This window comes from Plecotus auritus (genome assembly GCF_963455305.1).
Source record: "Plecotus auritus genome assembly, chromosome: 1".
In the NCBI taxonomy this organism is placed as follows: Eukaryota; Metazoa; Chordata; class Mammalia; order Chiroptera; family Vespertilionidae; genus Plecotus; species Plecotus auritus.
Window position 1 is genome coordinate 101,872,271 of NC_137770.1, and position 24,974 is coordinate 101,897,244.

Consider the following 24,974-nt stretch of genomic DNA (forward strand, 5'->3'; position numbering starts at 1 on the left):
CTAGTGGTATATAAACTAGATAAAAAGAGTTGCTGTCCAGTTTTTCTTTCCAGGAACTATCTTGCTAGCAGTTGGCTTTTGATAATTGGTAGTTTCAAGTGCTTATATAGAATAAGTGACTTATTCTGCCTATAATGCATTCCATTAACTAACATTGGAAATTGTTTTTAAATAAATTAGACAACTGATGTCTAGAAAGTAAATTTTGATTGTTTGTGATTTACATCTTGCTTTCCCTATAGGTCTGTCTGTGATGCACTACTGCCTACTTGAGCTAAAATGTATCTGTGATGTCAGCATTTTCTCTTCTACCTCTGCAGTTACATTGGCAAATTCTAATAGCACATTTACAAGGAAGAATTTTAAAAATTTTAACAGTTCAATGACGTTTTTATTTTCAGGCCTTTCAATATAACCTTTCAAAAAATTTAACATTTTTAGAGTTGATAATATAGTTGAAGGAAACAAGTGGAAAATATTCACTAGGATGATAGTAAAAAATGTCACTAAGGTTAAAAAAAAAGATTGTTTTTAAATATTTTCTAGGTTTGACTGGATTGCATGTAAGCATATTTAATAGTTTCATGAAGTTATCAACATTTTGACAAAAATAGTTGAACTAATTAAAAGTTATTTTAAAGATTAGGTGCTTAAAGCTATATATGAATTTTTTATTCATATATAAGAGAATAGTAAGATCTTTTTATAACATTTTTTATTAGTATCTTAGTATATACTGCGTACTTATGGACTGTGCTGTACATTTCATAGTGATAGGTTGAGTGGCCTCATAATACGTTAAATTTGGAACTAATTTAGGTGGGCATACTATATTGAATTCCCCTTCACAAAACATTTTTACTGATTTTCTAATTTACTTTGCTTCATTTTAAAAGTGGACATGAATAAAACCAGATTTTAAATTTGTTTTTTTATAATCTATAAATTTGAAAAGTTTTGTTAACTGAAAATTTAAAAAATTTACTTTAGATGTTGACAAATGAAATGAACTTACATTAAAATTTTTATTCCATGTAACAATCTATTTTACCTGTTCTTTCCTTTATTCCCAGCTATGTTTTTTCTTGTGTTTTACATTTTTTCCATTATCCTGCCTGCTAACTTTTTTATTTTGCTTGCCTCCTTTCTCTAAGTTACTATCTTTATGTCAACTTTTGTAGTGTATGCCCAGTAAAATTATTTAGATAATCAGGTACAGGAAAATTAGTACAATTTGGAAAACGTTAGGTAGAATTTTTATTTTATCCTGAAATTTTAAATGTGAACTATTTTCCCCATTGTCATTCTGCACAAACATTAATTTCATTGGCTTGTGTGGTGTGTATAGTTTTGGCTTCTGGTAACGCACACTTGTTTGCAGTAGAACACTCAGGTTCAATTTCAGTTTGTTTCCTACACAAATTAAAAGATTACTTAAGCCATTGTATTTTTAAAGATTTTAAAAAGTAATTTCAAACATTTAAATATTGATACCAGACTTTGAAAGGCTAATGTAATGTGACCTTTTAAAATGTAAATCAAAAATTGAGAATTAATATTTGAAAGTACTAAGATTTGCTTTATAAGTATATATATAAACATATATGAAATTGTTCATTGTGATTAATGGAGTAGGCATTTTTATTCATCTTTAAAGACTTTATCTTTGTGGAGCCAATACTCTCAGGATTGAAATCTCAGCTCTACTGTTTACTGCTGTGTGCACTTGAGAGGATTCTTCTCTGTGCCTCAGTTTCCTCTTCTGCGAAATGAGGACTATTAGGGTTGATATGAGGGTTAAGTGAGGTAAGGCTAGTAGAGCATTTGGCAAGGGGCCTGGCACTCAGTAAAGTGCTAAATAAGCATTACCTTTGACTTAAATGCTTTCTTTGATTTTTAAAAATTTATAATTGTGCTGTATTAATAAATGTAATCTAAGTAAGTTACTGAAAACTTCTCAGCAGTTATATGAATTAATGTGGAAACAAACTTAAAGCTGTCCTTGAACCTGTATAGTTTCAAAATGCTATGCCTTTTTATACACATTTTGTTTAATAATTAAGCATTCAGTGTAAAGATTTATATTATAAAGAGGAAGATTAGCTATGATGATTTTACTTGGATATATGGAATGAAAGATTATATGAAAGTGCAGGACACGTTACAATGATGTGTGAAGCACTATGATTGCCAATAATTTGTTGTATTTTATAAATGATCCCGGCATAACTGAATTAAAAAGAAGTGTATTATTTAATACTTCTACACTCTCAGTATTATATCCATTTTGGGTATAATCATGGTAATTAAAATGTTGAAATATAAATTTATGTTATACTAAAGTTGAAAATAAACAGGATTTTAAGGGAGTGAGAAAAAAGGGAAAATTTTGATTGCTTGAAAGTATTTACAGCCTGCTGTGTGTATCTTGTGTCATTTATTTGCCATGTGTAGTGCTGAAAAGTGTCTTTTATGTATAGCTGCCTTGGCTGTCGAAGAGCTTGGCTTTGAGCGATTTCATGCATTAATTCAGTAAGTAACATTGGAACATTTAAAATACTTACCTTGTGGACACATTGCCATTTTAATTCTGTTCATACTGAGGAAAGGTACTTAGATTTATATGCCTGAGATTAATTTGTTTTCAAATTAAGAAACAATTTGTAAATGTGTACTTAAATTATTCAAATTCCTAAATTAACTATCAAAATACACTTTTTATAACACTAAAAGCTTTTTCATCATTACAATGAAAAAATAATTTTAGCTTAATGTTTCTCTGTCCTGAGTGAGTGTAAAGGTTCCTAGTAGAATAAGTATTTGAATTATTTATTGTTTATTAAAATATACTTCCTATAGTTTTCATTAAAGCTGCCATGTCTTCATTAGATCATTTAAACTTTTTATTACAAAATAAAAGGGAGAATAGCTATGATGATAGAATTATAGGTGGTATTTGAAATATAATATTAATTTTTTAAAAAAGTTGTAAATATACAAAAGTCAAATTTTGTTTGTTCTTAAACTCATCTTAGAAGAGTGCCACTTTATTCCTTAAATAACCGTATGATTATTGAAGAATTTAGTGATGCCAGACAGTTCACCTAAGAGATGAGGACATTCCCTACCAAGTATGCATTCTATCTTAATGGCATATATTATATATAATGACAGTTGTCAGCAATAGCTTTTGCTTTTAATGGCTAAGTTTATATTTGAAAATTTGAGACACAAAAATCTCCTGTTTATATATGTAAATTTTAATGTATAAGACAATTTAAGAATTTTCCCGTTTACGAAAGTAAACCTTATGATGGTACTCATATTTAATTCTTTTCACCCCCCCAGGAAAAGCTCATTTGGAAGTTTATCCGAATTAAAAGATGCTGTCTTGGACCAGTATTCAATGTGGGGAAGCAAATTTGGAGTATTGCTTTTTCTGTATTCTGTGTTATTGACAAAGGTTTGTTGAAGATGTTTCTGCTGGCTTTTATTAGTCTGAGTTTAGTATATTTTCCTGCTATAAAGACAAAATTTATTCTTTTTAAAAAAATAAATCTTTATTGTTCAGATTATTACAATTGTTCCTCTTCTCCCCCCCCCCCATAGCTCCCCTCCACCCGGTTCCCACCCCACCCTCTGCCCTTACCCCCCCACTGTCCTCATCCATAGGTGTACGATTTTTGTCCAGTCTCTTCCTGCACTCCCCACATCCCTTTCCCCTCGAGAATTGTCAGTTCACTACCTTTCTATGCCCCTGATTCTATTATATTCACCAGTTTATTCTGTTCCTCAGATTTTTAATTCACTTGATTTTTAGATTCACTTGTTGATAGATATGTATTTGTTGTTCATAATTTTTATCTTTACCTTTTTCTTCTTCTTCCTCTTCTTAAAGAATACCTTTCAGCATTTCATATAATACTGGTTTGGTGGTGATGAACTCCTTTAGCTTTTTCTTATCTGTGAAGCTCTTTATCTGCCCTTCAATTCTGAATGATAGCTTTGCTGGGTAGAGTAATCTTGGTTGTAGGTTCTTGCTGTTCATAACTTTGAATATTTCTTGCCACTCCCGTCTGGCCTGCATAGTTTCTGTTGAGAAATCAGCTGACAATCGTATGGGTGCTCCCTTGTAGGTAATTAACTGTTTTTGTCTTGCTGCTTTTAATATTCTCTCTTTGTCTTTTGCTCTTGGCATTTTAATTATGATGTGTCTTGGTGTGGTCCTCTTTGGATTCCTTTTGTTTGGGGTTTTCTGTGCTTCCTGGACTTGTAAGTCTATTTCTTTCAGCAGGTGGGGGAAGTTTTCAGTCATTATTTCTTCAAATAGGTTTTCAGTATCTTGCTCTCTCTCTTCTTCTGGCACCCTCATAGTTCAGATGCTGGTACGCTTGAAGTTGTCCCAGAGGCTCCTTACACTATCTTTATATTTTTGGATTCTTTTTTCTTTTTGCTTTTCCGGTTGGGTGTTTTTTGCTTCTTTGTAGTTCAAATCTTTGAATTAATTCTTGGGATCCTCTAGTCTACTGTTGGATCTCTGTATATTATTTTTTATTTCAGTCAGTGTATGCTTAATTTCTAGTTGGTTCTTTTTCATATCCTCGGGGGTCTTGCTAAATTTATCAGCCTTTTCTAGGAAATTCTTGAAAATCTTTATAACCGTGGTTTTGAACTCTATATCCAATCGTTTGCTTTCCTCCATTTCTTTCATTGGTTACCTATTTCTTTGTCTCCGCATTTTGGCTGCTTCTCTGAGTTGATAGAGTGGCTTTGTGTGCTAGGTGTCCTATAGGGCCCAGTGGCTCAGCCTCCCCAGTTACCTGAGGTGGACACTCTTGGTGCACCCCTTTGTGGGCTATGTGCACATTCTTATTGTAGTTAAGCCTTGATTGCTGTTGGTATCACTGGGAGGAATTGACCTCCAGGCCAATTGGCTTTGAGGATCAGCTGTGTCTACGATGGAAGAACTTCTGTGCTGGAGACACCCTTATGAGAGAAGAGTGTGTCCCTTATGGATCTGAGGAATTGTAATCTGGATATTCCCAGTCTAACCCCTGGTTACACTGGCTCTTGGATCTCCAAGGAGGTGCTAACTTAGCCTCTGCCTGATGCCACCCAGCAGGAGCTATGGAGAGATCTGCAGATTCCTCTTCTTTGTTTGAGTTTTGGAGGTGCCCAGATGAGGCCCAGCTGTGAAACAATGCAAGCTGCTGTGGGGCCTTGGGGCTTCTTTTGGATGTTCTGGGTCTCACTGACTCAGCTGCAGTTTGTAAGGTAAGATTAGAATTCAAAGGACCAGGCTATTCATATGCAAAAGCCTCTGCTCTCAGCTTGGATGTGGCTGAGTCTCAGGGAGGAGCAAACAACAATGGCTTCGTGGGGCGGGTTCTCAGGGTGGAGCACACAGCAATGGCTTCCTGTCAGCCTCGCCCTAAGAGGCCCCTGGGTCTCAGTGTCCTGTGGTAATCGCTGCAAGCATCTGTGAGAGAAAGCTGCCCTCGAGTTTCGCCCGCTGCCAGACAGTCCAGTTTTTGCCCGTATGAGTCTGGGTCCCCAGAGTCTCAACAGGAACTGGAGTTCAGAGCAGTCGGGAGCTTTTGTCTCCCTCCTGATTGAGAAAGCCAGCCACGTGCTCAGTTGCCAGCCCTCTCTGTGCGCGCACCTCCCTCTCCGTGCGCACACCTCCGTACCTCTGCCTTCCGCAGCTCCTGTGAGTTTCAGTGTGCTTTTCTCTTTCCTTCTAGTTGTAGAATTTATACTCAGCCAGCCTTCCTGTGGTTCTGGATGATGTCCGTTTTGTCTTTTAGTTGTAGTTTTGAAATTGTTGTGCGAGGCAGCAGTTTAAGTGTTTACCTATGCTGCCATCTTGGTTTCTCCAAAATGTATTCTTGATGCTGTTTCTAAATCTCAGAATAAAACTCTGTAATGCTAATAATAATTCTCTTTCCTCCCACTTACTTGTTACCTAATCACTTTGAGATTGACTTTCACTCCTGCTCTTCTGGACTGCAGAGGTTATCATTAATGTGCTATGTATGTAATGCACTCAGTTCCTCTGAATTTTATTTCCTTTGCTCTTAGCAATGTCTGGCAATTGACACCTTAACCCCTTTTGAAAGCTCTTTCTAACCCCCACTCCTTTTTTTAACTTATCTGATAAATCATTGCACTAAATTCTCTTTCTGTAATGTCTCATAATTACTTTTTTTTGGTTTATATCTTTCCATGTTTACCTGTTATATTCTTCTTTCTCTTCTCCACTAAGCTACCCACCCCCCCCACTAAGCTTTTATATTCCATTAATTTCAGTCCCTGGGTTCTGTATTCTTATTCTTTTATGGATATTTCATCCCCTCAGCTTACCTTTATGTGTTTAATTCCAATATGTATAATACTAGTCTTGCCCTTTTCCCCCAAGTGCCTATTAGTCTTAGTTATTTAACCAGACTTACCATGCTAAAATCAAACTTCTTTCATTTGACACATGTTTATTGAGTATTGACTATATGTTAGGCCCTGGGCTGATAATGTTGGGGATAGAATTTTACTGAATGGTTCCTCTTCAGTGTTGTAAAACACAATTGACACATTAATGATTACTTCCATTATGGCAGCGTTTTTTGGTGTGTGTGTGTGTGTGTGTGTGTGTGTGTGTGTGTGTGTGTGTGTTGCATGCACAAAGAAGGGAAAATAGTAAAGGTATACCTAACTTTATTTAGTGAAATGAAAGGTGGGGAGGCCTTGTATAGTAGAGATCATTCAATGAATGAAGAAAAGTTTTCTACACAGAAAAGCTGTGGGAAGCTCTTGCCTTTTGGCCACCGACATGCCATCCAGACTGAGGAAGACCCAAAAACTTCAGGGCCACATGAGCCATGGCCATGGCTGCATTGGCAAACACAGGAAACACCTGGGGGGCCGAGGTAATGCTGGTGGCTTGCATCATCACAGGATTAACTTTGACACATATCACCAGATTACTTTGGGAAAGTTGGTATGAGGCATTACCACTTAAAGAGAAACCAGAGCTTCTGCGCAACTGTCAACCTGGATAAGCTGTGTACCCTGGTCAGTGAGCAGACACGGGCAAAATGCTGCCAAAAGCAAGACTGGAGCAGCTTCTATCATTGATGTGGTATGATCGGGCTACTACAAAGTTCTGGGAACGGAAAGTTTCCAAAGCATCCTGTCATTGTGAAGGCCAAATTCTTCAGCAGAAGAGCTGAGAAGATGATTAAGGGTGTTGATGGGGCCTGTGTCCTGGTAGCTTGAAGCTACATGGAAGGAAGTTCATTAAAATGTCCACAATTAAGAAAAAAAAAAAAAAGAAAAGCTGTGGGAAGATTTTCCAAGTAGTGGGGATAGCAAGTATCTATAATCTACACTAATAAAAGAGAAACATGCAAATTGACAATACCTCCGCTATGCCCACAAGCCATGCCCATCAGCCAATCAGGAGCAAGTATGCAAATTAACCCAACCAAGGTGCCTGCGGCCACAGAGCGAGCAGGAGGCTTGGGTTGCCCCTGGTGATGGAAGAAGCCAAGCTTCCTGCCTGCTCTGGCTGGCCCTGGCCTCTGCTCAAGGCTACAAAGTTTCAATTATAGAAGATAAATAAATCCCAGATATCAGGGCCTCTGCTTGGGTCACGTGGCTGGCCTGCAAACCACCACAGGCCCCTTGCCCAGGCCGCCCCACACCTCAAGGGAACCCCACCCTGATCCACGACACCCTTCAGGGCAAACCAGCCGGCCCCCACCTGTGCACCAGGCCTCTAGCCTACCTAATAAAAGAGTAATATGCAAATTGACCATCACTCCAACGCACAAGATGGCTGCCCCCATGTGGTCAAATATGGCTTCCCCCATGTGAACACAAGATGGCCGCCACAAGATGGCCAGCATGGGAGGGCAGTTGGGAGGGACCAGGTCTGCAAGGGAGGGCAGTTGTAGGTGATCAGGCCAGCAGGGGAGGGCAGTTGGGAAGGACCAAGCCTGCAAGGGCAGGCAGTTGGGGGCGATCAAGCCTGCAGGGGAGGGCAGTTAGGGGTGACCAGGCTGGCAGAGGAGGGAATTTGGGGGCGACTGTGCCTGCAGGGGAAGGCAGTTGGGGGGGACCCAGGTCTGCAGGGAAGGGCAGTTGGGGGGGGACCAGGCCTGCATGGGAGGGCAGTTAGGGGTGAGCAGGCCAGCAGGGGATGGCAGTTAGGTGCAATCAGGCTGGCAGGGGAGTGGTTAGGGGGTGATCAGGCTGACAGGCAGAAGCGGTTAGGGGCAATCAAGAAGGCAGGCAGGTGAGCAGTTGGGAGCCAGCAGTCCTGGATTGTGAGAGGGATGTCCGACTGCTCGTTTAGGCCTGATCCTACCGGGACTAGGCTTAAACGGGCAGTTGGACATCCCTCGAGGGGTTCCCGATTGGAGAGGGTGCAGGCTGGGCTGAGGGACACACACCCCCATGCACGAATTTCATGCACCTGGCTTCTAGTAATCTATAATAATAAAAGCATAATATACTAATTAGACCGGATGTCCTTTCAGACGAAGCTGGGGCCATGAGGGAAGCCCGGGTCCCAGGTGCCTGCTGGCGGCTGGGGAAAGGAAGGCCTACTCTTTTTTTTTTTTTAAATATATTTTATTGATTTTTTACAGAGAGGAAGGGAGAAGGATAGAGTGCTAGAAACATTGATGAGAGAGAAACATCGATCAGCTGCCTCCTGCACACCCCCTACTGGGGATGTGCCCACAACCAAGGTACATGCCCTTGACCGGAATCGAACCTGGGACCTTTCAGTCCGCAGGCCAACGCTCTATCCACTGAGCCAAACCAGTTAGGGCTGGAAGGCCTACTCTTGCATGCATTTCGTGCATTGGGTCTCCAGTAAAGGTATAATCAGTTGGGGGCATGACATGTGTCTGGGAACCATAGTGGTTTCATATTACTGCAGCATAAGCCACCAGAAAGGCAACTGTGAAAGATGAGACTGGGCAGTTATATAAATAAGGTTTAGAGTGTGAAGGTTCTTGTATATTATGAAAAAATACTTTAGATTTCATGTGGCCAAAATTAGAATAAAACAAGAATTTTCAACAAGGATGTAACAAGATCTTTTTGTTAATAAAAGGTTCCTTAAATAGGGATAAGAGTTGTGTTGGAGGGAGTTGGTGTGTGGAGTATAATACTAGAATCAGGAAAACTAGAAAAGTGTTTATTGAAATAAGTGAACCTAAGCTAGGGCAGCGAGTGTGGAAATGGAAAAGAAAAGGGGCATATTTAGAAGCATGTTTTAAATTTAGAAATTTTAAACATTTAGGAGGATGTTTAAGGGAAAGTATCAAAAGTTATTGGTAGTTGGTCAGAAGTGGTGGAGATTAGTGGTAGAAGTATCTAAGATGACTGGCTTCTTATGACTACGTCTTAACTGTTCATTATTTTGCCAGTTTTTTATGCTCAAGACTTTGGATATCTCCTCTGTCTCTTGTCCTTTACAGCCAATAAGCAATCATGTCTAGTTGTTGTTCTTTGAATCTGTCTTTGAAATGATGTCCCCGCCCTCCCCAGTGGTTATATCACTTGTTCCTATTTTTCATTTTGGCTTTATCAGAGCCTGCTTTGTATTGCTTACAAGGAAGGCAAGCACAAGATCTCATACTTGTTTGTGTCCTTCTACATGTAGTTACACAATCATTAAATATTTTGATCATTGATTAATCATCTCTTTAACCCTTAGAAGTGACCTGTTATCTGATAGAACCAATGGTAGATCATCTTTATCGTTTTGGAGTTGTGCCTAGGTCTTCTTGTAGTGGTCCAGTATCTACACCTGTTGGGATTTGGATGCCCTTTGGGGGATTAAAAATATCAAGAAAATAAGGAGCTTCCTGCCATCTTAATTTATATTTTTGTCATACACATTTGAATTACCAATATTTGTGAGAACACACAATCAGAAACAAACCTTCCATTTTCTTATGTATTTCTTATACCTTTTGTGACTTTAAATTTATATCTCTATCAACATTCATATGTGTATATATTTAGTACCAATAAATGACCTAAGAAAATATATCAGATGCTTTTTAAATGACCTAAGAGAACATATCAGGTGCTGTAGCAGGTATATTAGTTTTGAATTTAATTTAACCTAAAGTGAAATGAATATTAACTTAGGATTAAATAATTTTTTCCTTTTTCCTCTTGAAATTTAAACATTATTTCTCTATCCATTTAAACAACATTAGATCTATTATGTATATTCTTTATATAGCGCCCATGAAAGAAAATAAAAAGATATTCTTGGAGAAACTACTTGTTACAATTATCATCTTAGATGTACCCCTAATTCATATCTGGTTAGTTTTTTGGGAGAAAAGTTACTTAAATAATTGTGTTTTATTAATTTATAGTATGAACTGGTTAATTTTTAAACTACAATTTGCATTTCTAGTTTTTAAAATAAGCCAAGAATATTTGCTTTCTTTAGGGCATTGAAAACATAAAAAATGAAATTGAAGATTCAACTGAACCTTTGATAGATCCTGTGTATGGACATGGCAGGTAATTATCTAAAGTCTATTATCTTCTCAAATGGACTTTAATTTAAGAACTTGACTTAGAATAAAGTACTACGGAGCCAGAAAATTTTTCTTGTCAGTTGTTGACAGCATAAAGTGTATGAATTTGAGCCGTCTTGTGCTGTATGCATTGCTTACCTTATGTATGAAATGTAATTTCTACTTTAGATTTATGTATGGAGTGCATTTATTGTAGCACATATTTTGTCTCAAGATGGCAGGGGAGTATTGTAACAACTTCTGCTTGATGTTTCATTTATGAAACTTTAGCAGGTGAAATTTGTTCATTTTGACTTAGAAATAAGTGTATCCTTACCTATTTATAAATGCTTTCCTGCTTGGGTGAAAATTTTTTTTCTTCTTATTTTTCCTATATGAAACTACCCTCTTTCTCAAGCTTTTTAATAGCTATTTCTGTTAAAATTGATAAAACAGTGATTATTAACTCACTCTAAAAAACAAGTACTTTTTGCCCTGGCTAGTATTTGCTAGGTGTTTAGAGCAGTGGCCCCCCACAATGGGAGAGTCTTGGGTTCTCCCTCTCTCTCTTTCTCTTTTCCTCCTCTTCCCTCCCTTCCACTCTCTCTTAATATCAATGGAAAAAAATATCCTCAGGTGACGGTTAACAACAACAACAAAAAGTGCTTTTCTTTATAACTTTCTGCTTCAGAGGTTAAAATTCACGTTTCATCAAACATAACATTTATATGTGTACTAGAGGCCAATGCATGAAATTTGTGCAAGGGGCTTGACCCCACCCCTGCCGCGGCTTCATCCAGAAGGTCGTCTGGAAGGACGTCTGTTCTAATTAGCATATTATGCTTTTATTATTATAGATTTTAAAAGATGATTATATATAGTGAGTAAATTATCAATCTAGGTATCATTTTTAAAAATTAAATTAAATATAGTATCTTAGATAAAGTTTTTACATTTATGTGAATAAATGGAACAATAGATACCATTGTGGTGATTCATTTAGTGATCCAGTTAATAAGGCTGTTGTTGTTCAGTGAGTGTATAAAATGAAAAATATAAGGTTTTTCCTAACTTTTTTTCTTAACATAATTTAATGTAAAAAGTCATTACCTTATGCCTTAGCATAGGGATAATTTTATATGAAAATCAGTTTATTCATATTTTAATTACCTTTTAATTTTTATTAATAGCCAAAGTTTAATTAACCTCCTATTGACGGGACATGCTGTTTCTAATGTATGGGATGGTGATAGAGAATGCTCAGGAATGAGTAAGTATATTCTTTGTGTATTTATCTCATTTATGATTAATATTTAACTAGAATATAGTTGGTTGTTATTCATCTATTTAATGTCTCTGCATTACTTAGAGGTATAAGTATCTTATAATCAAAGAATCGTTTACAGTTTTCAAGGCACCATAACATGAAGAACATAGACTCTGGAGGCAAACTTGGCCTCAAATCCCAAGTTACTTATTGTCGCAAGCTTTTAGTTTTCTGTAGTATAAAATTGGGATTATAGGACTATCTTCTTTAGGAAAAGTAAAATATAGATCTCTTTATATAATCCTAGTACATTTTCATGCAGCAGTATCTAAGTCTGGAACACTAGCATTTTGGTTAAAATTGAGGAGAATTACTATAAGTATTATAATTTGAAATATTATCTTTGAGAGTCTAGTGTTTTTTCCTGTATTACTTTTAATGTAAATAATTTCTTTTAGGATGCTGCACAAATTTAATGTCATCTGAATTTTAAACCACTACCCTCTCCACCACTACCTCCATTTCTGGTCTTAGTTATTCTTTCCTGTAGCTTCATATGTTGCCAGGACATTGAAATGACACACCTTTGACCAGTCCATCCAGTTAAGGAGACCTGGTACATTGCTCTGAATAAAATGCCCTTCAGCTTATTGCTGAGTCAGTCTAAATTCATGTATTTACCTATTCAACTTATATTGAATAACTACTGTGTACCTTATATTGAAGTATGTAGTAAAGGACAGCAAGTTCCATAGTCCTTATAGTTCACAGGGACATTTCTTTCTTTGTTCCATAATTAGATAAAACTGTCAACAAATGTCAGAAGCAAATATGATTGAGAAAATAATAGTTAGTGATTTCTGGTCCCATTTAAATGGTTGTCTTGATCTTAAATTTGAATTTTTCTCAAGTTTTAGAAATACGTATAGTCAGTTAACAGAAACATGAAGGGATATAACTTTAAGGAAAAAAATCAGTAGAAATTATATAATTTCAGAATTAAAAAGCACCTCTTGAGAATATTATACTAAGTGAAATAAGTCAGACAGAAAAATCAAGAATCATAGGATTTCACTCATGTGAGATATAAAAAAATCAGATGGAAAAAGTCAAGAACTGTATGATTTCACTCATGTGAGATGTACTCTGAGTGGCCAGATTATTATGACCACCCCATCAGTACTTTGTTGGGCCACCTTTTGCCTTCAATACTGTGGCGATTGTTCTTGGCATTGACTCCACGAGATGTTGAAAGTTGATGCAAGGAATCTGACACCATGCCTGATGAATAGCACTGTCCAGTTCTGTGAGATTTGATGGTTATGGAACCAGCTGCCTGATGGCTCTTTTAACTTCATCCTACAAATGCTCAATTGGATTGAGAACTGGTGATTGTGGGGGCCACCTAAGCAAGGTAAAGTTTCCCTCATGTTCTTGAAACCACTCCTGCACAATGTGAACACCGTGGCATGGCGCATTGCTTGTTGGAAGAAGCCATCTCCATTGGGATATGACATCAACATGATAGGATGAACTTGATCAGCAATGATACTTAAGTATGTTGTGCTATTCAGACGTTGTTCCACACGAATTAAAGGGCCCAAATCATGCCAGGAAAACATGCCCCAAACCATAACACTGCCCCCACCACCTTGAAGGGTTGTACTCATGCATGTGGGGTGCATGCTTTCATGCAGTTTCCCCGAAATTCTCACTTTGGCATCTGCATGATGCAACTGGAAACGTGATTCATCGGACCACATGACCTTTTTTCCAATGCTCGACTGTCCAATCCTTGTGTTCCTGTGCGAATTGGAGATGTTTTATCTTGGTAACTGCAGACAGAAAAGGTGTTTGAACAAGACTTCGGCTTCCATATCCCATACGATGCAGTGTACGGCTAATTTGCCTACAAACGTCAGGTGGTCATAATAATCTGTCCACTCAGTGTATATGAACAATACAAATAAACAAACTTAAAAATTCAGACAATGACAACAGTATGGTGGTTACCAGAGGGAAGGGTAGTTGTAAAGGGTAAAAGAGGTAAAATATATGGTGACTGAAGATTTGACTTTGGGTGGTGAACACACAATGCAGATATAATATACAGATGTATTATAGAATTGTACACTGCAACCTATATCATTTTATTAACCAATTAGAGGTGTGGTGCACAAATTCATGCACGGCCAGGGCCGTGGGCAGTTGGCCAGCCAGCCCACCCCAAATTGGGGTGGGCGGGGCTGATCAGGGGCAGGGCCGCAGGTTGAACTCCTGGTCGAACTCCTGGTCAAGGGAACAATTTGCATATTAGGCTTTTATTATATAGGATGTCACGCCCAAATAATTAATACAATTTTAAAAAATTATATAATTTCAGAATTAAAAGCATCTCAGCATGTTCCAACCCTTCAATTTACTATTTAAGAAATTTAAGAACTACCCTCCCTCCCTACATTAGATAATTTATGGAATTTATTCACTTCATGATGAGGTTAGAATGAGAACCTAGCTTCCTAATTTCTGGCAAAAAAGTAAAAATTTAAACAGTAAAATTCACAGACAAATCGCTACAGAAATTATCTTGCTGAACTTCTTTGTAATCAGAATGAGGATTCTCTTCTTGAATCATTCTGATTAATACCTGAAAGCATTTCATTCTGCCAATAAAAGGTGTCAGTCTCTCTTGAGTAATATGCAGGTTTTTTCTCCCTTTTGCCCACATTGGCTTCTGCACATCTCCTCTTTCTTCTCTCGATGGTTTCCTGGCATTGGGTATCTTATATCATCATACCTAATAATAGATAAACATGTAAATTGACTGTACCTCTGCTACGCCCACAGCCAATCAGAGTGAGTATGCAAATTAACCCAACAAAGATGGCGGTTAATTTGCATATGTAGGTGCCCAGCAGCCTGGGTCCCGGGAACATTCTCGGTTCTCAGGTCACTCCTAGGTAGGCCCCGCGTGGGTCCTGAGCAACCTGGGAAGGGCCTGAGCCAGGGGCCTCCTGGGCAGGGGCAGAGCTGGGGATGGGAGGGAGCTGGGATACCCCTGCCCAGGCCCCAAGCCTGGGCCAGAGGCTTTGGGCCTGGCCAGGGGCGGAGCCAGCGATAGGAGGGAACTGGGGGGCCAAGGCTTTAGGCCTTGGCAGGGGTGGAGCCGGCGATCGGAGGGAGCAGGGGCTGAGCCCGCGATCAGAGGGAGCTGGGGGGTCCCTGGCCAGGCCCCGAGGCTTTAGGCCTTTGCAGGGGTGGAGCCGGAGATCGGAGGCCATCTGTGTGAACTACAGAGGAAACACCTTTTCTGACCACTCATTGGCTAAGCTCCCTGTATGCCACTGGTAATATTCTTAGTAACTTGGGTATAAGAATCCAAAAAGGTGATCTAGGGTTTTTCCACCACACTCCTGGAGAGAAAAATGAAGGTCCGCTGCTGGAGGGCTAAGAAATGACATATCCTGCCCTAGCCGGTTTGGCTCAGTGGATAATGCCTAGGCTTGCCGACCGCAGGGTCCGGGTTTGATTCTGATCAAGGGCATGTACCTAGGTTGCAGGCTCCTCCCTGGCTGGGGCCCAGGTCAGGACTCATGCAGGAGGCAACCAATCAAAGTGTTCCTCTCTGGATGTTTCTCTCTGTCTTTCCCTTTCTCTTCCACATTCTCTAAAAATCAATGGAAACATATCCTCAGGTGAGGATAAAAAAAAAGAAAGGTCATATCCTATGAAAGACACATCTTGAAAATGCCTAAAGAAAGTTGTCATTTTTTCATGGCGAAGGGACTGGAGTCCGTATTGATGAAAACACCTTGGTGGCTGCAGTGACTGGCAGTGGCTGCAGCAGCGGGGTGATGGGGCTGGTGCCTTCCCCTGATCAGCCCAGTTGCCTCCCACAAAGGGGGGCCAGACTGCGGCTTAGGCCCGCTCCCCATGGGGAGCGTGCCTAAGCCGTCAGTAGGACATCCCTTGAGGGCTCCCAGTATGTGAGAGGGGGCAGGCTGGGCTGAGGTAGCCCGCCCCCTGCCCAGTTCACGAATTTCATGCACTGGGCCCCTAGTCTGAGATGATTAGGGAAGGAATATCTGGTTCCTGTTCATCTTTGGTGGAGGTACCTCATCCTACTTGGCTTCTGTCCTTGCTACCCTTGTGTGCTGTGGCTCAGAACTCTTTCCATCTGGACTTTTGTGCCTTGCTCTGGCTCTTGGTACTAGTTATTGTGGTCCTTCTTTCTATACATTCTGCAGATGCTCTCAGGTCTCGTCTGTTTCCAGAACCAAAATATTCTTTCTGTCTCTCTAGGCGTTTCCTTACCCAGCCTCCCATAGGCTTTTTTTCTGGCTGTGTACTACCTTTACAGAATATCAGTCAATTATCCAAATTTTGGTTCTTGATATGTATAAATTCATCCTTTTCTGTTTGTTAAAATATTAGCTTTCAAAGCTGTTGTCTTGCCTTGGATTTAATTTAAGAATAGTTTAAATATCAAAACTAAATAATGACTTTGAAGTAATTATTTTGGAAAAGAAGATAGCTAGGGTATACTTCTTGCATTTCCCTTCAATTGTTAGGAATGTTGACTTGAAGTTGAATTTTCAGTCACTGAACTTAAAATAAAAATTTATATATTCATTCAGCATTTATTGGATGTTTTTCTGCTGTGACAAAATGGGAGGAGGTTGAAATATGTGTAATATACAAAAAATTATAATGAAAGAGTTAATATTAAAATTCTTAGGCAAGCCACATCTCATGGTTTCAGTTCCTTTATTCATAAAATACAAAGGTATTACCTGTCTCAAAAGGATGATATAAAGATTAAGACCAAATTTCTAAAATGCCTCAACTTGCCATAAGAAGAATTTAGCTTTCCCTCAAAAGCATACACACCTAGTTTGGGAAACAAGAACATACACAGCCAAGCATGTTGAAATAAAGTATTACAGAAGTTCAGAGGAAGGAGAAAACTCTCCCTACTGTGTTTATGTTGGGGTAAAGGAGAGACTTTAAGTAGGAGTTAATATTTTAATGGGGCTGTTTGGAATGAGTGAGAGGGTATTTGGGGAAGAATTCAGGTTACGTTTATGGACAGGGAGGCAGATCAGTCTGATTGGAATAGTGGTTCTTAATCCTGCTCACATTATCATTTGGGGGGCTTAAAAAAATGTCAGTGTCCTGGCCATTGTGGTTCAGTGGTTAGAGTGTTGGCCTGCACACTAAGGAGTTGTGGGTTCGATTCCCAGTCAAGGGCATGTACCTAGGCTGCCGGTTAGATCCATGGCCTCTGTTGGGGCATGTGTGGGAGGCAACCAGTTGATGTGTGTCTCTCATCTCACATTGATGTTTGTTTCTTTCTCATTCCCTCTCTCCCTCCCTTTCACTCCCTAAAAAGCAATGGGAAAAAAATATTCAGGTAAGGATTAATAAAAAGTTAAAAAAAAAAAAGGTCCCAGCTGAGAATGAATGAATGAATGAAGAGAAAAGAGTCTCTAGATGGTGGGGCCTGGGCATGATAATTTTAAAATGACCCCTACCTAGATGATTCTAATATACTAGTACAGTCAGATTTGTGAACCAATGGATAAGAACATTGGATCTGTGAAGGAGACTAGTAAGACGAAACATTGTAAGTATAGCATTGGGTAAGAACACAGAGAATTTTAAATAATAAGAAGTTTTAAAATTTAGTTGGCAAGTATAGGAAGAGAGTCATTGAAGATGTTTAAAAAGAGTAATAACATACGACATAAAATAAGAACATTAATCTGTCAGTTAGTAGAAAGTATTGATTGCGTTGGCATGTCAAAAGCACATAGTCTAGACCAGTGGTCGGCAAACTCATTAGTCAACAGAGCCAAGTATCAACAGTACAACGATTGAAATTTCTTTTGAGAGCCAAATTTTTTAAACTTAAACTTCTTCTAACGCCACTTCTTCAAAAGAGACTCGCCCAGGCCGTGGTATTTTGTGGAAGAGCCACACTCACGGGTCCAAAGAGCCGCATGTGGCTCGTGAGCCGCGGTTTGCCAACCACTGGTCTAGACAGGTAAGAGGTAATGAGATGAAAATGTGCATGGCAAAGAAAGAAAAAAGATATCAACTAGTACTTATGTACTTTATGCTGAGCAGTATGTTTTGGATATGTATCTTCCTAACCTCAATATCTATATAAATCCTATATAATAAAGAGGTAATATGCAAATTGACCCTCAGGCCCTCACAAGATGGCTGCCTATGACCAGGCCGGCAGAGAGGTTAGTGAGGGACGGCCAAACGACTGAACAAGCGGGCTGTGTCGGGCGACCAGGCCGGCAGGGTGATTAGTGAGGGATGACCAAACGACTGAACAAGCAGGCTGTGTGGGGTGACGAGGCCGGCAGGGGGGTTAGTGAGGGGCGACCAAGCAGCAGGTTGCGTGGGGTGACCAGGCCAGAAGAGGGGGCAGATAGGGGTGACCAGACTGGCAGGGGGGGCAGTAAGAGGTGACCAGGCCGGCAGGGCGGGCAGTTGGGACGATTAGGCTGGCAGGGGGTGCAGTTGGGGGCGACCAGGCCGGCAGGGTGGGCAGTTGGGGACGATTAGGCTGGCTGGGGGGGGGGGCAGTGAGGGGCGACTAGGCTGGCGGGGGGGCAGTTGCGAGCTACCAGGCTGGCGGGGGGGCAGTTGGGGGCAACCAGGCCAGCAGGGGGGCAGTAAGTGTTGACCAGATCGGCAGGGGAGGGGCAGTTCGGAGCGACCAGGCCGGCAGGGAGGGGGCAGTTGGGGGCAACATGGCCAGCAGTGGGGGGCAATTAGGGGTGACCAGGCAGGCAGGCAGGTGAGCGATTAGGAGCCAGCAGTCCAGTATTGTGAGAGGGATGTCCAACTGCCGGTTTAGGCCCAATCCCGGGGATCAGGCCCAAACCGGCAGTCGGACATCCCCCAAGGGGTCCCAGATTGGAGAGGGTGCAGGCTGGGCTGAGGGGACAACCCCCCCACCGGTGCATGAATTTCATGCACTGGGCCTCTAGTAAAAGCATAATATGCCAATTAGACTAGACAACCTTCCGGATGACCTTCTGGATGAAGCCATGGTGGTGGGGGCCGAGCCCCTTGCATGAATTTCATGCATTGGAGCTCTAGTACATTTATAAAAACTGAAGCTCAGATAGTTGAGTAACTTGCCCAACATTGAACAGCAGAGGCATAACTGCTTTTGACCACAGCCAAGGCCTGTGTTCATGCCACCATAGTACATTCTCCTGTTGTAACAGTGCCTCTGAGAGAGAGAACAGGAAAGCAGGCTATATAGAACTCAGCAACTAGTTATATATGTGAAGGTGAGGTACAAATAATTAGTAGGTTTTTAAATAATGCTTACTGAATTAATGAACACGTGAAAGAAACATCATGGCAAAAGTATGCTTGAAATCACTGTGTATGTTTTAGTGGTAGAAAAAAAACTTTGTCCTTAAGTATTTCATTTTATTTGAAGAGTAATTATGACTATTGATTAAGAATGCTCATTTTGCACCAGTGGCAAACATTTATTTAACAGCTAGAGGCCCTGTACATGAAATTTGTGCACAGAGGCAGGGGGTCTCTCAGCCTGGCCTGTACCCTTTCACAATCCGGGACCGCTGGCTCCTAACCGTTTACCTGCCTGCTTGCCTGATTGCCCCTAACCAGTTTGCCTACCTGCCTCATTGCCCCTAACCACTCGCCTGCCTGCCTGATCGCCCCTAATTGCTTGTCTGCCAGCCTGATTGCCTCTAACTGCCTCTGCCTCAGGCCCCACCATGGCATCTTCGTCCAGAAGGTCGTTTCGCTGTCTGGTCTAATTAGCATATTACACTTTTATTATTACAGATGCCAAGCAGTATTCTTAGTACTTAATGACTATAATCTGTATATTTTCCCATTTACTCACTTCATTCTTATAACTACTCTGAGAATGTAATAGAATAGAGGAAACTGAAGCACAGAGTAGCTAAGTATCTCTCTTCATTTCATGCAGTTTAATGTCAACATAAGAAATCTCCAAACCTGTGAGAATTTTTGAGTTTATTTGAGCCAAATTGACAACAATTGCCAGGAAATAAAATCTCAATGAATTGAGAAAATGCTTCAGAGAATGGCAGTTTTGCACCTTATTTTATACACTAGAATCAAAGGAGGGAGGCATAAAGAAGGTTACATGAAATTTATTGGTGGTAGATTAGGGAGGTGGGAGAAAGCAAAGCAGTGAAATCTCTGAGATTGGATAAAAAGTAAAAAGGATAGACCTACTTCTTTTACTTTGGTGGGTATAGGGTAGTTAACAACTAATTATTTTTGTTGTTCTTAATCCTCACCTAAGGATATTTTTTCCATTGACTTTTTTAGAGAGAGTGGAAGGGCAGGGGAGAGATATACTAGTATACAGAGAAATATCAGTCTAGAGAGAGACACATCAATTGGTTGTCTCCTACATGTGCCCCAACTGGGGCCAGGGATTAAGCCTACAACTTAGGTATGTGTCCTTGATCCAAATCGAAACCATGCCACTTCAGTCCATGGGTTGATGCTCTAACCACTGAACAAACCAGGCTAGGGCAACAATTAATATTTACCAATACATAGAGATAGTAGGCAGGAGAACACAATAACAATGAGGGGTTTTGTGATCTTGTGTTCTGGTAAGAGATTATGCCCTGAGGGGTCTGGAAATAGGGGGATTACTCTGACATTCCAACGGTATCTATACTAATAAAAGGGTAATATGCTAATTATGGCGGACGTCTTCCGGACGTCCATCAGGACCTCCATCTGGACAAAGCCACAGTGGCTGTGAGGGTCTAGGGCTGGCGGCATGCAGGAGAGGCCGGCGGGTCTGGTGTTTGCATGGGAGGGGCGGGCTTGGCTGGCGCTGCCGGTCCAGTGCCACAGCCCCTTTTGCAGAGGTGGTGAGAAGGTGGCGCCATGCCCCCTTCTGCAAAGGTGGCACAGGACAGGTTGCGGTGTGGCCCAGTCCAGTGCTGCCCCTTCCGTAGAGGCAGCCACAGAGGCAGCAGCATTGGCCCGGTTCAGGCGCCAAGCCTCCACAGAAGCTGGATGGGGTGCAACCTGCTGTACCTCAACCTCCCACAGCCCCTCCCCCAGCCGGCCTGGCCCCAGATTGCCTCCCACCCACCAGTGGGCAGGGGGTGGGACTAGCGCTAAGAAGTGAGGGCTGAGGGCCAACAGCTGCAGTGGCCGGCAGTGGCAGCAGCAGCGGGGTGATGGGGGCAGCACCTTCCCCTGATCATCTTGGTCGCCTTCTGCAGAGGAGGACATCCCCTGAGGGCTCCTGGATTGTGAGGCGGGGGGAAGGCCAGGTTGAGGGACCCCCCGCCCCGCCGTGCACGAATTTCATGCACTGGACCTCTAGTCCTATATAATAAAAGCCTAATATGCTGTGTCTGGTCGTCTGGTCAACCAATCAAAGTGTAATATGCTAATGATATGCTAAGGCCACTCAACTGCTCACTATGAGTGCACTGACCACCAGGGGGCAGATGCTCCGACCAGTAGGTTAGCTTGCTGCTGCAGTCTGGCTGATCAGGACTGAGCGAGACGGGCTGCACCCTTGCAATCTGGGCTGAGGGACCCTCCCCACCGCAAGTGCACAAATTTTGTGCACGGGGCCTCTAGTGTTATCATAATACAAAAAGACAGTAGACAGGCTCAGTTAAGGTAAAGATTGACCTTTGTCGAGGAAGTTACAGGCTTAGGACATGACTTACTTTTAGTTAGAAAGATTTAATTTCAGACCACCTATGTGGTTACTTTAGGTCTCTGAGTTTGTAAGGCTGCCATGCAGGCCTCCCCTGAGCTAGTCAGGTTTAGTATGTGGCCCCTTTTTCATCCACATTAATAAATAGCAGAACTGAGATTTGGACCACAGTAGTCTGACTCCAAATAACCAGCATACTTAATCATTATAATATACTGTCTTATATGCTACACTTAAAGAATCTTGAATGAGGTAATAAATGTCAGATGATTTGGAAGAAGTTTATTTATTACATTTCACAGTAGTCCTGCGCAGTCATTTACCCCACTGAAGAGAAATTGAGACTGAGAATTTAATCCACAGACTCTTATCTGTGATATAGTTAGTGAAGGAGCCTTGGTATATCTATCTCTCATTCAAGGAGAATGAGGACTAAGAATAAGCAAGAGTGTTCACCACCCAAAGTTAAGTCTCCTTCCATCACCATTTATCCCCTTTTTACCCTCTCCTACCTTCCTCCATCCCCATTTCCCTCTGATAATCACCATACTGTTATCTGTGTCTATGAGTTTTTTTGGGTGGTGAGCATACAATACAATATACAGATGGTGTTTTGTAGAATTGTACACTTGAAACCTAACATAATTTTATTAGCTAATGTTACCCCAATCAATTCAATAAAAATTAAAAAAAGAAGCTATGAATTTAGTACTTAGCAAGGTCTCTGCTTTTAAAGAGCAATTGAGATAGAAGCATGATCATAGGGAGTAAATATTTTAGCATCATAAGCAAGAAAGTTTGCTGGTAAAAGGATGGAATGAGAAGATTTCCATTGCTTGGTCATAACAAGGCCAAGAGAGGGTATACATAGTTTTTTATTTTAAGGGCCCAATCACCTAAATTGTTTGTTGGCAAAGGGAAGGGAACCTCTTTTAATAGAAAAGATATTAAATGGGATCAAGAGTCACAGTAACCTTAAAAAATGCACAGTTCTAAAACAGGAAGCAAGAATGTGATGAGAAAAAGGCATTTTTAGAGGTGTTAAAAATTAAAATTGGGGGAACGCTTGAGATTTGAAGTCTGCTGAGAGAGTGGACATTTCTGGGGCATATAAAGACATGAAAGGGTTTGAATCAACTGCTTTAAGAAGGAATACAAAAAGGGATTCTGAGAGAAATTTTTAAGTGTGTATCAACAGTAGATTTGAGATGAGGTTATAGAGGATTATTTAGAGTGTAACCACAGAGGAAAACGTATAGTCAGGTTTTTTTCCTAGCACTAATCATGGATCTGGCATTGGATAAAAATTGGGTGACAGCCTTATGGGAACTTCCTTGTATGTAACTGATTGTCTATATTGCTACCTTTAACATTTTCTCTTTGTTTTTAACATTTGCCATTTTAATTATGATGTGTCTTTGTGTGGGTCTCATTGGGTTCTTCTTGATTGGGACTCTCTGTACTTCTTGACGTTGTGTGACCTTTTCCTTTACCAGGTTAGGGAAATTTTGTCATTATTTCTTCAAACAGGTTCACTATCCATAGCTCACTTTCTTCTCCCTCTGGTACCCCTGTGATGTGGATATTGTTATGCTTCATGTCTTACCTAAGTTCTCTTAAACTGTGCTCATGCTTTTTAAGTTTTTATCTTTCTTCTTCTTTTTCTTGTTTTCTGTGATTGAATTATATTTTTCTGCCTTGTCTTTTATTTAATTCTGTCTTCTGCTTCTTTTAACCAACTATTGATTCTTTCCATTGGATTCTTTATTTCAGCTGTGTCTTTCTTTTCTGACTCATTTTTCATCTTTTCTATGTCATTCTTCATGCTGTTGAGCATTCTAAAAATCATGCCTTTATACTCCTGTTTCTGATAAATTCCTTGCTGCCATTTCATTTAGTTCTTTTTCTGTTGATTCCTCCTATTCTTTTATTTGCTTTATTTCCCAACTTTTGCTGTTTCTGTGTATTGGAGAAGAGGGCTGTGCCTCCTGTTTTTGGTGGGTAACCTTCTTGTGGCACCCAGTGGTATAATCTTCTTGATATTCTGAGCTGGGTGCTCTAGGATTGTCCCTGGTATGGTTTATGTGGGCCCTCCTATTGTATTTGAATCTTGATTGCTGTTGTTCCCTTTATGTATGGGCTCAGGCCTCAGGCTTACTGCCTGTGAGGCTCCACCCTGCCAACTGTTGTACAGGTGCTCACAGAACAAAACAAGAACAAACTTAAAGCAACACGAAAAAAAACACAACCCAAACAATATTAAAATGGACTAAAAGAGTAAAAAAAAAACAATGCTAAAAGCCATGAGACCAAAAGAATTAGAGGAAAAATAAAAGAACCCAGAAAAAAGAGAATGTGAAGGAAAAGGAGAAGAAAAGAAATAGAATAAGAATAAAAAAGAAAAGGAAACAATAAGTGAGGTTCTCGGTGCAAGTCAATGTGAGTTGCTATCCCTAGGCAACCTGATTGAAGCTCAGCAGTGCAGAGTCCCAAGTAAACCAGCAGGTGAGACCTAGTTCAGAGGCTAGGTCTGTCTTTTATCTTATACCTTGAACTTCCCTGTTCTGAGCTGCTCTCCCTTCCCCCAAGAACTGGGCACTGCCAGGGTGTCTGGGTTCTGGCCAGGATGGTTTAAACAGAGTTGTATTGGGGGTGGTACCCATAGCTTATAGGAGGGGAGTTGGGCACTTCACCTTCTTCCAATGCCTCATGTTTTCCTAGCTCACTGGCACCTTCTCCCCACCACCCCAAGTTGGAGGGCATAAAAATAAAATAAAAAAATATGCCCAGCTTCACACTCCAATCTTTCAGCACAGCCAGCCCTCACTGGTGTGGATTCCAGCAGGCTCTAGGCAGGCCAGATGCTGAGTGCCCTGCATGGTCAGACTCAGTCACACAGGCACAGATTTTCAGTCCAGAGCTGTTACCCCTTGCCTTAATTTGCAGCAGGTTGGGCGGAACCAGCCATTCCACAGTTGGGGTAAGAGGTGTCTTCCCAGTGCTGGAGGTGGGCAGGTCCTATCCTCTTTCCTGGGCCACACTGTCCAGCCTCCATCTTGCTCCCTGCCAACAGTTTTTGCAGAAAATAAAGGATCCCTCAGATGTCACTGCTGGGTGTACCTGTCAGACCCCTCCACTAGCCCTGAGTCCTGCAGTGTGGCCCCTTCTGCAGACACAGATCAGGGCAAACTTCCCAGGTTGGTGTTATAGCAAAGCAATGGCTCTTTGCCTGGGGTGGGGTCTGAGCTTCCTGGGACTGAATCACCATTGATTCCCATTACCCCATGCTCCATGGGATCCCCTTCCTTTCTCTGTTCCTCTAGCTTGGGGATCCCTGTATGGGGTTTGGGAACCCCGTGCTCCCAGGGACTGACCAAGGGCTGTGCTGCTGTACCTTTCCTCCAGATTCCCAGCCGTTTAAGTT

At 40.9% G+C, this 24,974-nt stretch overlaps 1 protein-coding gene across 2 annotated transcripts in view; it reads left to right on the forward strand.

Annotated features, from left to right (window-relative positions):
- MINDY3 (MINDY lysine 48 deubiquitinase 3) overlaps window positions 1–24,974 on the forward strand; it is a 121,591-nt gene that overhangs the window by 22,235 nt on the left and 74,382 nt on the right. Inside the window, exons 5-8 of one of the 2 annotated variants that reach the window (XM_080682581.1) lie at window positions 2,481–2,532; window positions 3,349–3,463; window positions 10,481–10,554; window positions 11,741–11,820. In XM_080682581.1, the coding sequence (XP_080538707.1) occupies window positions 2,481–2,532; window positions 3,349–3,463; window positions 10,481–10,554; window positions 11,741–11,820 (321 nt within the window). The remainder of the gene's footprint in view (window positions 1–2,480; window positions 2,533–3,348; window positions 3,464–10,480; window positions 10,555–11,740; window positions 11,821–24,974) is intronic. The other variant, XM_080682582.1, reaches the window with a different exon arrangement.